Source organism: Mustela erminea, chromosome 6 (assembly GCF_009829155.1).
Source record: "Mustela erminea isolate mMusErm1 chromosome 6, mMusErm1.Pri, whole genome shotgun sequence".
Lineage (NCBI taxonomy): Eukaryota > Metazoa > Chordata > Mammalia > Carnivora > Mustelidae > Mustela > Mustela erminea.
In genome coordinates, this window is record NC_045619.1 from 119858963 (window position 1) to 119873737 (window position 14775).

The 14775-nt window shown below is 43.5% G+C and overlaps 1 protein-coding gene across 1 annotated transcript in view; it reads right to left on the reverse strand.

Annotated features, from left to right (window-relative positions):
• ITGA8 (integrin subunit alpha 8) overlaps window positions 1-12349 on the reverse strand; it is a 173171-nt gene extending 160822 nt beyond the window's left edge. The window contains exons 1-2 of the mRNA XM_032349497.1: window positions 12057-12349; window positions 11233-11366 (exon numbers count right to left, since the gene is read on the reverse strand). Coding sequence (XP_032205388.1) covers window positions 11233-11366; window positions 12057-12262 — 340 coding nt within the window. The 5' untranslated portion in view covers window positions 12263-12349. The remainder of the gene's footprint in view (window positions 1-11232; window positions 11367-12056) is intronic.
• Window positions 12350-14775: the final 2426 nt, after the last annotated feature.

Genomic DNA, 14775 nt, shown 5'->3' on the forward strand with positions numbered 1-14775 from the left:
TCCTTCTCAGTGCTTCTTACACATCCTCCTCCATTCTTCAACATTTCCCCAAATGTCAGGCCCAGCTCATTCTCTTCTCTTGGCTCTGCTTTGCTTCCCCCTTCTCTCACCATACTCACTCCCCAAGGTGTGGTCCTGAATATCTTCCACACACTCATGACTTCCAAATGTCAGTATCCAAGCCTCTGGCTTGAGCTCCAACTTTACTGATCTACCTTCTCAAGTGACTTTGTCTGGATCTCTAATAAGCAGCTCAAATTTCACATGTCTGGATTTGACTCCTAGTATATTTTTCTAAGACTTGCTCCTTCCCTGTTGTTCCCAATCTCTGTCCCATTCCTCCACTACTTGGGTCAAAATTCTTCCACACCTTTCATCTGTTCCATAATGCAATTCTACCACTTGCATTTTCAAATGAACCCCAGATCCTACCATATTTCAACCCTAACTGCTATCACCCAAGCCTAACCATACTTCTCTCTCAGTGGACAATGAGAAGAGTCTAGTCTCCTTGCTTGTCTATAGTCTGTTAAACTAAGCCTTGGAAAAATCAAATTCAAATTATCTTACTTGTCTACTCAAAACCACCAGTGGTTGCCCATCACTCCACGAATAAAATCTAAAACATTGACCCTGGCCTTTAAGGTACCTGCCTATATACTTGGCTCTCTGGCCTCATTTTCTGTCACTCTTTCCCTGACTTACTTCAATCTAGTCCAGTAGCCTCCATCTCCCAAGGACACACTCATCTCTAGATTTCAACAATGACTTCACTACAAGCTGGACCACTACCCATCCTTCAATATTGCTTCATTCCTTCCTTCACTTAATTTAGGTCCTTGCTCAAATATTCCACCTCCTCAATAAAACTATAACCACCTGTGATAAGCAAAATAATAGCCCCCCAAATGTTTACATTAATCACCCCCAAACCTGTGAATATTATAGGTGGCGTGGTGAAGGGGAATTAAGGTTTCTTACTAGCTGACCTTAAGATACAGAGGTTATCCAGGTGGGACCATTTTCATAACAAAGATTCTTTCTTTCTTTCTTTCTTTCTTTCTTTTTAATATTTTATTTATCTTTAAGAGAGAGAGAGTCACCATAAGTGACTCTTAATCTCACAAAATAAACTGAGGGTTGCTGGGGGGAGGTGGGTTGGGAGAAGGGGGGTGGGGTTATGGACATTGGGGAGGGTATGTGCTTTGGTGAGTGCTGTGAAGTGTGTAAACCTGGCGATTCACAGACCTGTACCCCTGGGGATAAAAATATATGTTTATAAAAAATAAAAAATTAAAAAAATTTAAAAAAAAAAAAAAAAAGAGCGTGCTTGAGTAGGGGAGGAGTGCAGAGGGAGAAGCAGACTCCCTGCTGAGCAGGGAACCCTGTGTAGGACTCTATCCCAGGACACTGGGATCATGACCTGAGCTGAAGGCAGATGCTTAACCAACAGAGCTCCCCAGGCACTCATAACAAGGATCCTTTAGAGTGAAAGATGGAGGCAGGAAAGGAGGGCAAGAGACACGCCAGGGGGAGAATGACTCAGCCTGACATTGCTGGTTTTGGAAAATGTGGGAGGGCCATGAACCAAGGAATGTGGGCAACCTTGGAAACTGGAAAAATCAAGAGAATAGTTTCTTCTCTTAGAGCCTCCAGCAGAAATACAACTCTGCCAACACCTTGATTTTAGTTCAACCAGACCTAGTTTCAATTTGGCCTCCAAAACTGTAAGCTAATCAGTTTGTGTTGTTTAAAGTCACTAAGTGTGTGATAATTTGTTACAGCAGCACCAGGAACACAACAGCCACCCAAATCTAAAATAAATACATGGGTGCAGACACACACCACTCATTTTCCCTTGCTCTTATCTTCCTTTTTCTTAATTTGCCACTGGCTATGCCCTGTAAACCCCACAAGAATACGTAAGGCCTTGAACTCTGTTTAGAACTGTTTAGAATAGAATCTGCTTGTAGAAAGTTACTAACACTAATCTGGTCACTGAAATTTGATTTTATTGTTTGCCAACATGAAGCTTTACTTTCAACTCGGTTGCTGTCTTTAGATAATGTTTTCATAAGTAAGGTGGGTTAAAATTTACTAACAGGTGACACATAGACCAGTGGAACAGAGTAGAGAGCCCAGATATGGGCCTTCAACTCTATGGTCAAATAATCTTCGACAAGACAGGAAAAAATATACAGTGGAAAAAAGACAGTCTCTTCAATAAATGGTGCTGGGAAAACTGGGCAGCTATATGTAGAAGAATGAAACTCGACCATTCTCTTATACCGTACACAAAGATAAACTCAAAATGGATAAAAGACCTCAATGTGAGACAGGAATCCATCAGAATCCTAGAGGAGAACATAGGCAGTAATCTCTTCAATATCAGCCACAGCAACTTCTTTCAAGATTTGTCTCCAAAGGCAAAGAAACAAAAGCGAAAATGAACTTTTGGGACTTCTTCAAAATCAAAAGCATCTTCACAGCAAAGGAAACAGTCAACAAAACAAAGAGGCAACCCACGGAATGGGAGAAGATATTTGCAAATGACAGTACAGACAAAAGGTTGATATCCAGGATCTATAAAGAACTCCTGAAACTCAATACACACAAAACAGACAATCATATCAAAAAATGGGCAGAAGATATGAACAGACACTTCTCCAATGAAGACATACAAATGGCTATCAGACACGTGAAAAAATGTTCATCATCACCAGCCATCAGGGAGATTCAAATTAAAACCACATTGAGATATCACCTTACACCAGTTAGAATGGCTACACTTAGCAAGACAGGAAACAACATGTGTTGGAGGGGATGAGGAGAAAGGGGAACCCTCTTCCACTGTTGGTGGGAATGCAAGTTGGTGCAGCCTCTTTGGAGAACAGTGTGGAGATTCCTCAAGAAATTAAAAATAGAACTTCCCTATGACCCTGCAATTGCACTACTGGGTATTTACCCCAAAGATACAGATGTAGTGAAAAGAAGGGCCATCTGTACCCCAATGTTTATAGCAGCAATGGCCACGGTCGCCAAACTGTGGAAAGAACCAAGATGCCCTTCAACGGACGAATAGATAAGGAAGATGTGGTCCATATACACTATGGAGTATTATGCCTCCATCAGAAAGGACAAATACCCAACTTTTGTAGCAACATGGACGGGACTGGAAGAGATTATGCTGAGTGAAATAAGTCAAGCAGAGAGAGTCAATTATCATATGGTTTCACTTATTTGTGGAGCATAACAAATAGCATGGAGGACATGGGGAGATAGAGAGGAGAAGGGAGTTGGGGGAAATTGGGAGGGGAGGTGAACCATGAGAGACTATGGACTCTGAAAAACAATCTGAGGGTTTTGAAGGGGTGGGGGGTGGGAGGTCAGGGTACCAGGTGGTGGGTATTATAGAGGGCACAGATTGCATGGAGCACTGGGTGTGGTGCAAAAATAATGAATACTTTTATGCTGAAGAAAAAATAAAAAATAAATTAAAAAAACATTTACTAACAGGTGCTTTGAGGAGATAAAGACATTATGATTGAATAGCATGTCCCCCAAGGAGCCTGATTGAAAGGATGAAGGGTATTCAATCTTCCCAGACAATATTTGTGGTAGAGAATGGAGTCCAGATGGGTCAGGTTAAGGACTGATTTTTGTTATAAAGTTTTTCTCATATTTTTGTATCTGCTGACAGAAACACCTTCATCTCCTTGCCATGTATCTGCTCTCTACCGTAAGTGTGAGGGTGGGACTATAGTCCCAAAGAACCATTTCAGTGTCCCCAAAATATGACCTACAAAATATGTCCAATAGGGATAAAAGAAAAACCTGTTTTAATCACATTTTTTCCAAAGACAATTGCTTTTATTGCATTTCCTATCTAGTGTTCTTTTAAAGGTTATAGATACAATTTTATTAGGTGTGGGTTAAAAAAAAAAAGTGTGAAATAAGTTGGCATGGCCTGCTTTGGCCTACCAAATGCGAGGAGAAGTTGTATATGTCAAATCTAGGCAGAAGCTTTCACAGACAATGTACAGTTTTCTACCCGCCTTTACAGTTGAGTGCTCTTGAAAGCACACATCAGTAAGGAAACTCAATGGATCTGCATCCTTGGGTGACTTGAACAAGCAATTCCTTACCAACTCATCAAACATTCAACGTGAGCAAGTGATACACTGGTGTGTGATGGTTAATTTTATGTGTCAGCTTGACTGGCTCAAGATATTTGACTGAATGTTATTTCTGGAGATGTCTGTGAGGGTGTTCCAAGATGAAATTAGCATTTGAATTGATAGGATCTGTACAGTGGTTTGCCCGCATGAGCAGCCTCTTCTTGTAAAAGGCTCTCGAAACTGTCATGGCAGACCATCAAGTCTATATTCCTATTGATTCAGGGACAATCAAAAATGGACACAGGCAATAATTCTGCATCTTCTTATTTTTACACATGTAATTGTTACTGGAAAAAAGCTTGGTCTTCAATATTTGGAAACATGTAACCATACAAAAACTGAATTTTTTAACTACTCTACCATCCATACCAAATTTTCACAACCCTTCAGTGAACTCGATAACTTCATTTAGAAATATTTGCGTGTTAATTTTTACCACTATTTTTCCTGATCATAAATAAATACCTGATCATGGTTTTGAAAATGAGGCTAAGAAATGCATTTTTAAAAAAAGAAGAAGAAAAATCCAATTTTAATCACACGTCCCAAAGACAGCCTCTCATCACATACCCCTTCCTGTGCTCTTCAACAGATCTAGATAAAGTTTTGAATTTTATGTTTTTCCCTTAACATTAAACAAAACCATTTTCTCATAGTGATTAGGCCATAATTTGCTTGACTACCCACATTGAGGATATTTGGAAACATCACTTTTTTACTGTTTATGCCTCCTTTCTTCTAAAAAAGGATTGGCAACAACTTCAGAATTAACATCTAAAACGTATCTCCCATTGGGAATGGCAGGAAGAAAGAAGCCAGAAGTATCAGAAAATCATGGCTGGGAGAGAAGATGTTCTGGATGGTTGAGGACATAGGTCCAGGGAGAGCAGGGACATGTGTGTATACGTAACACACATTTGAGAGATACCCAGGACTTCGACATATCTTGCTGAAGACGTAAGTTGTGTAAGCGGTGTGGCAAGCTGGAGACATCTGGGCAAGTCACAGGGAATGACAACCAAGACACATGAGAAATGGAGCCAGAAGCTGACTAGAGGGAGCTGGCTTCACTCTTTGTCAACACCATGCACGGATATGGGGCTCTTTGGACACAACAGGTGAAGTTCGAACGCACACATCTAAACCAGTCACCTTCTATACCCAAGTGCTTTTTTCCGCTTTCAGAAAAATTTTACAATTTCCTACCTTTCTCCCAGAGTGCTGCATGGGCTCTTCTTACCAAGGCCCTGGAAGCCTGTTCCATCGCACAGACCTCTAGTTTCTTGAAAGAATTTTTCAGATTAGGCAACAGGCGCCTAATGCTCATACTACTCAACTTGCTGTGGAGCAGGTCTGTTTCCCATTTCTAGTTAGAGTTTCAAGGACTTCTTTTTTCTAATTGCTTCCTTGGCCACTATGCACTGTAGGGACCACTGCCTCCTCCCTTCTCGTATCAGGACTTGGTTATATTCTGTTGCGTGGAAGTGTAAGCCATTTGGGAAAAGCTTAGGGACGTTGATGGCATCTGTCTGGGCAGCGTGTCAGGCATGGTAGCTGTCATGAGTTGCTCCCAGAACAAGCGAACCATCCAGCTTCCATGATTCAGTGGGGTCAGCAATGCATATATATGTATCTATATATTTTTCTGATTAGCAGCCCTGATACTAATTTTGCATTATGAATTCTTCATAGAGCTGGTTCTATCGGGGCTGTCTCCCCCGCCCCTTTTTCCACTTTCAGCTGAACTTCCCAAAGCCTAGATTTCTGCTGTCCATGAGTTCTGTCACATTTGGGTTATTTCCTCTGTCATTTACTTGATAGCTCTGACCTACATTTTTTCTTCTCTTTGTTCCTGAACAAAACCTGATTTCTTTCTGAGGAAGTTGGAAAAAGCCAGACTTATGCGACCAATATGTTTCCTAACCCTCACATGAGAAAAAGGGCACACCCAATATTATCAAAAAGCAACCTCTGTACCAGTCACGGCACCAGATGCTTTAAGCTGCTTCTTATTGTGGGCTCACTTAACACAAAATAAAACAGACCCCCAACACAAAGGCTTCCTTCCGGTCCCCAAGCTAAAACACAACTCTAAGAAAAATCTTACCATTTCAGAGCTTTGAAATATCCTAACCAAACTGTCTTCCATTTTCGGGTTTTGTTTTATTGTTGTTGTTTTAAACACAGAGATGCTAAATTAAGGCCAGGCAAATTTTAGTACTTTTTCTCAGATGACTTCCAAATCTCAATGGCCCCGCCCACCTCTTCCTGTTCATTCTTAATGTGGGTCCCTAATTGCCAGTGGTTCCCAGCTGTCTTGCCTCACCATTACTTTTAGTGTTATTATGATTATCGTCATTAATTAGCACATGCCATTATCTGTCTCCTCAAAATGTTCCATTTGTGTATTTAAAATAATCAGATATCTGCACACTATGCCTGTGCTACTATTGTTGCAATTTGCCCTTCATCATTCCAAAGATGAGGCTCTATTCATTCTGTCTCATCCCTCCCTCCGTTAGCAAAAGGGCTGTAATCTCACAGTTTTACTTACTCCACGCACGGGTTTGGGAAATGTAGGAAAAAGATGAAATGAGCCTTGGAGCAGATTTAGAAAGGAAAGGCATGAATGTGGCAGATGTGATATTTTAAATTGTTTAAGACACGGGGCACAGTTTAGACAGTTCCCGAGGCAAAAGTGAAAGAGATCAATTTGGTGAAGGGGGAATTTTATTCTAGTGAAGTAAGAGAGAAAGACAGAAGGGAGATGAGGGAAGTGGGTTTTTTTTTTTTGCAACCACTTGATTTTGTACAGAGCAGGAAAATTATCTACTCTTTGCACCTCCCCCACTGCCATATGCTTCCCTAAGGTTTCCTTCCTCCCTACTTGAAAGGACCACAGATTTTAATAGTGTTCATGCATTTGAAGTGCTGGGCTACTCCTGGTGTCCCGGTTTTTCATTTACACTGAGAAGTCATTTTTAAAATCCAGCTTACATGATAAGGTCAAAATAAAATAAATGATCACTTAAATGAAAAAAATCGAACTAAATGGAAGTTTTAAAAAGAAAGAAAGGCAGTTGACCTTACAACTGAAGTTCAAGATCACAACCAGATCCGCAGACTAAATTATAGGCCAGTCTCCTTCAATGCCTAGGTTGGGAGAGTTTGTTAGGCTACCACCGTGAACACTAAATTGTAGATGCCCCAGGGGCCTGAACAAGTTGAAACAGAGTCATTAAAAGGTCAAATTTACTTGAATTCACATGTAATAGGAAAGCCAGACAGAGAAAAGATGGGGAAGTTACAACTATATGTTTAGAGGAATATTTGAAATGTAATACATATTTGTGCCTGAGTCAGCGTGCTCTCTTATGTGAACATCAGATGTGGGTGTTAGCACTCAAAGCCACTACATTTTGTCAGGCAGAGAAATTTTCTTCCTCTTTAGGGAAAACCATACATGGCTGCCAAGCGGCAGAGATTAAGACAGGAGGCTGTTGACCTGGGACTCTGAGGGGCCACAGCACGCTGTGAGAAGCTGCAACAAACCAAGGACATAGACAACCCATCCTTCCCATCAAGACAAAGCCTCCTTCTAAGACCTCTGCTCTCCACAACCTTCAACCCCAACTGCTTTTCCCTTCTTGATCTTCCCTGGAAGATCATTTTAATTGGACTTTGTAAAGGTAATTGGGGGCTGAGGGGAAGGAGGTATGAAGGCAGGGCAAGCAGTGCGTCACCTCCATAGACTCTGACCCTGAATTTGCACCCTATTAGGACCCGTCCTCTCCCACTCCCGGAAGGAAGGCGGGGCAAAGAGGCAGGCTCTGTCGCAGGCAGGCAGACCTTTTTTGCAACCCGGCATCTACTGCTTACTGCGGTCTTGGGGACAGCTCTTTTTGAACACCTTTGATGTCAGTTTCCTTATTCATAAAATGCGTTTTATGGATTAGAAATAAGGTGTATAAGAGGCTGTTACATAGTAGGTGATCAGTAAATGTGATGACATTGACTGCCAGACCCCGAGTCAGCAGCACCTGTGTTTCTGCCTTTCATCTTTGGTTCCAAGATCATCCTGTACCCAAGAACAGGGACTTAAACTGCGAAGAGCTATACTGACTCCCACTGCCCCTCCTCTCTCCCCCAGCTTCGCAGTAAATGGCAACCCCTGGCAGTTCTATTATCTGGAGCGCCTGGATAAAGAAATAGGTAGAAATGATGTGTTGAGAGCTAGCTCCCACTCAGTAGCCAACATGGAGCCCCGAGGTCCTCAGATTCCTTTTGCCCTCCATTCCCAGGCCATTCCCAACAGCAACCAAGGTTCCTGGGCCCACAGTACCCCCTGATGGCTAACAGGGGAAACTTTCTTTCCTCAAAGATTCTTCTCAGTGAGACTCCCCCAAGCATTCACACAGCTCACTGTCTTGTTCATTCCACCGGGGACCATTCATGTCTCACAAACGTGTGACTTCCTCTGCCTTGCTTCTTTTTTATCTTCATTTTTGCTCAATTATTTCAGGAACATCTATCTCCCTCCCCGTTTCTTCCCCTTATTTTGTTCCACTTATGAATCCTCAAATCACTACAGTTATGGTTGCTAAGTATAATAGGATGAGGGCATCTATCTACCATAAAAACAAAAAACAAACAAACAAAAACCTCCATTCATTTAGAAGCCAAATAAGATAGAGTGTAGAACCAGCAGCATTAATCTCTAGAACACTTAGAGATACCCAGATGTCTTCCTCAGAACTTGCACAGAAGGGACGCCATTCACCCCTGGTTCTTTCTCTAACTAACACTGACCTTTTCTCGATATTCTTATTATTTTTCTATTTATTTAATTGTTAAAACTGTGTAGGTTTGTCCCCTACTGTTTCACTACATATATAATTCAGTTACAATAAGGGTTAACTGCATTCCTGTGGGCTGTTCTGGAAACCAAACCAAAGCAAAATCTTGCAGCATTATTTCTCCATGGAAAGTGAATTTAGATCCCCAAAAAGTTGCTCTAGAAGGAACTTTTGGAAAATCTACCTATTGTAATTTAACATTGGACATTTTTTTGGTTGGGAGTGTTCAGTTTTTAAAAACTCATATTGATGTCTGTATTCTCTGGTTTTCATCTGTTGAACCATGACATCTACTGGGATTAGTACTTAGAAAGGTATTCAGATGTAACCTATCTGTGCAGACATCGGTTCTTCTTTTATCAAAGGAAAAATATACTAACCAGATTCTGATTTGGTATGTTATAGGAATGTTCTAGCAGGTTATAAAACTCATGTCCATGATACAGTTTGCTTCTTGGTAGAAATACAAGAATATCTCTTAAAATATAAATACTTAACTTCCCTTAACTTAAATTCAAATAATACCATTGACTTATGTCTTTATTTATCCAGGCCTGGGTTTTAGAGACTTTTAAAAACACAAATGGGGTGCGCCTGGGTGGCTCAGTGGGTTAAGCCGCTGCCTTCGGCTCAGGTCATGATCTCAGGATCCTGGGATGGAGTCCCACATCAGGCTCTCTGCTCAGCAGGGAGCCTGCTTCCCTCTCTCTCTCTCTCTCTGCCTGCCTCTCCATCTACTTGTGATTTCTCTCTGTCAAATAAATAAATAAAATCTTTAAAAAATAATAAATAAATAAATAAATAAAAACACAAATGGTTTTGATATGGGTTATTTTAAAAGCCATTAATTATAAGCTTTATCCTGACTTAGAAAATTTATTCTCAAACTAGACGTAGGTCAGTAATCAGAAGCATTTAAAATCCTAATTAAACAACGAGTTAAAAGATATCTTTTACAAATTAACATCAAGTGGCTTAATTTTTCTAATTTCTAATACATTTAAAAGTAAAAGCTTATAAAAATTGGGACAGAATAACTGAGTTACTTAATAAAATGGGAAATGAGTCATTGTGACTATATATAGATACATGTGAAAAATATAATTTGAGAATGTTTTCATGAAGTATTTTCTTAATTTGGGCATAACTCAAGGTAAGCCTTGCATAGGATTTTTTTTTCTTTGAAATGGCTTCCGTATTGATAGAATCAAAATTATTTAATTTTTTAAAATAGAAAGTTGCAAATTGGATAAAGTAACAGGTAAATACCATCCTTCCAATTTCATAAAAATGCTGTGAAAGTGGATTTTCTACATACATTCTAAGTGCACACTAATGTAATAATGATGAAGAATGATGTCATAAAAATACTTGTGTGGTACAAAAGGTATTTTAACTGATCATCAAAGAACATTATTTGAGTACACATTCTTACGAAAAGAGATATTTGGTTTCTGATAATGTATACCTTTGGAATTCATAAAGTTTTAGAGGTACAAATTAAAACATTCAGTGTTAATGTTTTTGAAAGCATTACGGTAAAATTATTTTCTCAGGACCCAAAGAGAAAACACCAGAGGAAACCTAACCAGCCTGAATTGGTTAAAATGTATTTTCCCTTTAATTAAATAAGAAACATCTGTCTAGGGATTTTGGAAATGGATGTAATCCATCCACACTCTGCCTGTACTAGTTTGCATCCAATATCCAATATTTTGAAAGAAAATTCTTTCTTTCTGTAAAGAATTAAACAGCAACATGGAGAGATGTCTGGGGTCTATAGCAGCTGAGTCTTGCCTCCAGAATTTGGGCACTGGAAATGTTAAGGATCTGTCTTTTCCTGGATTTGTCCTTGGGAAGCAACCAAACTCTCTCCATAATCACGGTTAAGGTAGAACATATGTATTTCTTCAAAGCATCCACTGAAAATGCTCATCTTGGGACAGTAAGGAAACAGAAGTTACTAGGACACATCCAAATATTCAAGGTCAAAGCACCAAGGTTCCCTCTCTGGGGTTCACCGGACATTTTCCTTGCCTTCACTCACTAAGCTGATTTCTCTAGGGACCTGAACAGCCCACAACACAAGACTCATCAGACAGGCCAAATGAGTACAACCAAAGTGGGGAGTTAAGTCCCGGATGCCTCTGGTTCTTTGAAACCAGGACACACCGTTGAGAATGACAAATATCACTTACTGGTGTTGTCAAACGATATCTGCCTGCACTGCGCAGACCCCTCGGCGGGCCAAGGACAGTAATAGACGGCTCCCCCTTCCACGATGTCTGGCTGGGTGGTGTTGGCTTTGGGCGCCCCCACCAAGACACTCGCTCTGCGAAAGGTTAGAGAAAATCACTCCTTGGGAATCATAAAAGTGGGACGCGAAGCAGTCCGTAGCGGGCGTGCTCCCTGAGACTAGGGTTGGGGTCGGGGACAGAAACATATTTATGCTGGAGACCGACTGTCAAACTTGATTTCCTGTTGCAAACCTACGGGCGTCTGAAACCTGGTTTTAAGAGGGTGCAGATAGTCCTAATTCTTCTCTAGGTGGAGCTATGTATACAGTGAGATGAGTGAAGAGGGGAAAAAAAATAGCAAAGGACAGAGCCCAGCTGCTTGTAGCCGACAGCACTTGCGCCCAGACACTTAATTGTTACAGGCTATGCAAAAACAGACCGTGTTGTGGTCCGTTGTTTAAATTCGCTTGTTCGGTCCCGGTCCCGTTTTCCCCTTTGTATGATGCTCGAGTCTTTGCTCGGGTCCTGGGAGGTCCCCAGGGCTTGCGTTTTCTATGCAAGTGGCACGTCTCTACTTCAAAGTTCACAAGGCACATCTAGCATGGAAGGGGGACAAGAGGCGGGGGGAGCCTGACGGGACCCCAAGTGCGCAGCGGGATGGAATCCCAGGAATCTCCTTCCACCGGGCTGCGGGGACGGGCGCGCGTCCCCCGGCAGACGGGCAGGGACCCAACCTGTGTCCGGATTCGTTCCCGCGCGCGACCTCCCTGCGCTGGGCGACTTACGTGCGAGCGGCAGGTATATGGAAGTCCACCGCGTAGCCGAAGTAGCTGCCCTCGGGGCCGCTGTACACCGTGAGCTTGTCCACGTCCAAGTTGAACGCCTGCGAGGCGGGGGTCCACAGCACGCCCAGCGCGGCGGAGAAGCACCAGAGGGGCGCGAGCGGAGGCGCCAGGCTGCCCCGGGGACCGCGGCGGGCCCCGGCAGACATCGCCCTCCGCCCCGGCGGGTGCTCAACGGGGAGCAGGAGCCCGAGACGCCGGCCCGGCTCCTTCGCGGGGGCGGCGGGTGGCGGTCCCCAGATGCCCGCGTCCTGGGTCGGGGCGCGCGGCACGTCCGCGGTGACAGCCCCCGGCGCTCCGCCGCGCGTCCGCTGCGTTCTGCTGCTCGCCTGCTCGGCGGCCCGCTCAGGGGCTGGCGGAGGGGATGCCAGCCCTCCTCTGGCAGCGGGAGGGGACCCGGCGCGCTCACGGCGCCTCCTAGCGGCGAATCCGCGGGCTGCGGGCGGGAGCCCCGGAGACTCCCTGCCGCCCGAGCCCCTGCTGGAGGCCGGCGCCAGGAGCCTGCTTCGGCCGCCTGGCTATCCATTGCAGTCGCACCTCATCGACGATCTGAATCCCGCACATCCCACTTCAGGCCATTGTTTTGGGGAGCTGTGCCCCCCGCATGGGACGAGAGTCCGCTCTAGTTTCTCCTAAACGGAAGAATGCGAAAGCGCACCCCACCACGAGGCAAGAAAAAGCCGGGCTCCTAGCATCACCTCTGCAGCCTGATGACCCCTCAGGGTCCACGCGCGCGTTCGCCTGTGGCTGAGCGCTTAAATCCAACAATACTCTCTTCCACCCCCACCCGACCCCCCAGCAGGGGTAACGGGTAAACAAAACCTTTCTGTAGGTCTTTCTCAAAGGCTCCGGGGGCGGGGGAGCAGGAGGAGGGCATGTGAATTCCTTGGTCCCAAATCTTCCATGGCTCCGTGTAATTGTGATGAAGAGAAACAAAGTTAGAAATGTTCGAATTAAAGATTTACCCTCAGCTCCCCTACAGAAGTCCAAACGTCAGTTCCATTTCATGGGTACTAATGATCTCTTTCTGGGTCCTCTGCTTGGGGGAGGGACTGAAGAATGAGTAGGATGAAGAAGAATGGTATAGATCCTCACATCCCATGCTTTTCCGGGGAAACAAGGCTAATGCGTGAACAAGCAATTAAGGAAGAGTTAGCCTTGGGGTGGGGGCGGGGGTTGGAGCTAAAGAGCAAAAGAGTGTAGAAACAGGAAAGGTAAGCAATTTCCGAAGTATTTTAAGGCAAGTTGTGGCAGATGTAGACTTGGGCTGGAATTGGAGTGGGAGGCTTGGATTTAGGCATTATGGGCGGAAACATTGAGAGAAAGGATCACTGACACCAGGCTGAGAGGCAAGGATTGTATAAAGGCTAGAATAAAAGAGTGGGTCAGGGAGTGTCAGGAAATAGGGATGGATCTCCCGAGACAGAGGATCTTAGTAACAAGAACATTTATTGAGGCTGAGAGAGCCAGTTCTAGAACAGAGGCATGAGGCACCCACAGGGATTGAAAACATTTGCTGGCAAGGAGGTGGGTAGGGGGAGGTGCAGGGAGCGGTTGTTAGAAGCAAGGGAAAGCCAAGAAGCTATCCCCCAGATGCACTGGCTGACGAAGACCTCGACCTGATTCACAGAAAGTAGGAGAGCGAAAGCCACCACATCAATGAGAAGGGAGAAGGTCAGGGGATTCATGGCAGTATGAAAGTGAAGGGGCGTCCAAGGTGATTGTGAAGGTATCCAGTTAGAAGGTATCCAGAGAAGAATACAAACAGTAGACATGGGCAAGGAGAGGTTGGGAGGCTGCCGTGAGTCAAATGCTGGCCTTGTTGAGTCTGAGATGAGTCTGGCAGCCCCAGAGGCTCTGGAAGCATAAATTTCCGGCAGTGGTCAGTCTGGCGGGGCAGATTTGGGAGTCTGTCCACAGGAAAACTCTAAGCCCACGGAAAAGCTGGATTTTCTCATGTCTCTCACATCAGACCTCCCTTGGTAGATTGATTTGAATTTTATGTCTTTATCTTTGCTGATCCCTGTAAAAATAGTAAGAAATCAATAAGTTATTGGACTACCTGGCAAATCATCTCATCTGGATCATTTCCTAACTAGATAGTCCTTTCCCAGATAAGGACTTACTAGTAGATGGTAGAAAATACTTTTTTTTTTTTTTCCTCAGTCCAAAAGTCCATTTGTGTTGTGTTGGACATGGAGTCTGGGACTCTGGTTAGGTTACAATGTTAATAACAGTGATGTTCCCTGTAGTAAATTTCAAAGAGTAATTCATATGAAACATACACATGGTCGTATGGCACATTCAGAGCTGTTGCTGACATTGAGACTAAGGGATAACCTCAACTCTGCAGCTTGCTGACACTGGCATGTTGAAATCTGGAAATTCGTCATACTGCAGGGCAGTCTTAGATAGAAGAAGAATGCCTAAATAGGTAGAAGGTAGTAATATTGTCTTAGACATGTGGCTGGCCCCCATACCAACTTACTGGGCGGAAGTCGCTATATGATATAAAATGCTTTGACTTGTATAGGGCAACACATCACCAGGGTATCCCTTTTTGTACTTCCTTGTGTTGCAATATTTCCAGCGTATTATTTATCCTTTTATTCAAAATAGAGTCAATAGAGTAGAGTTCTACTTACCGCCACACAATTGGGTA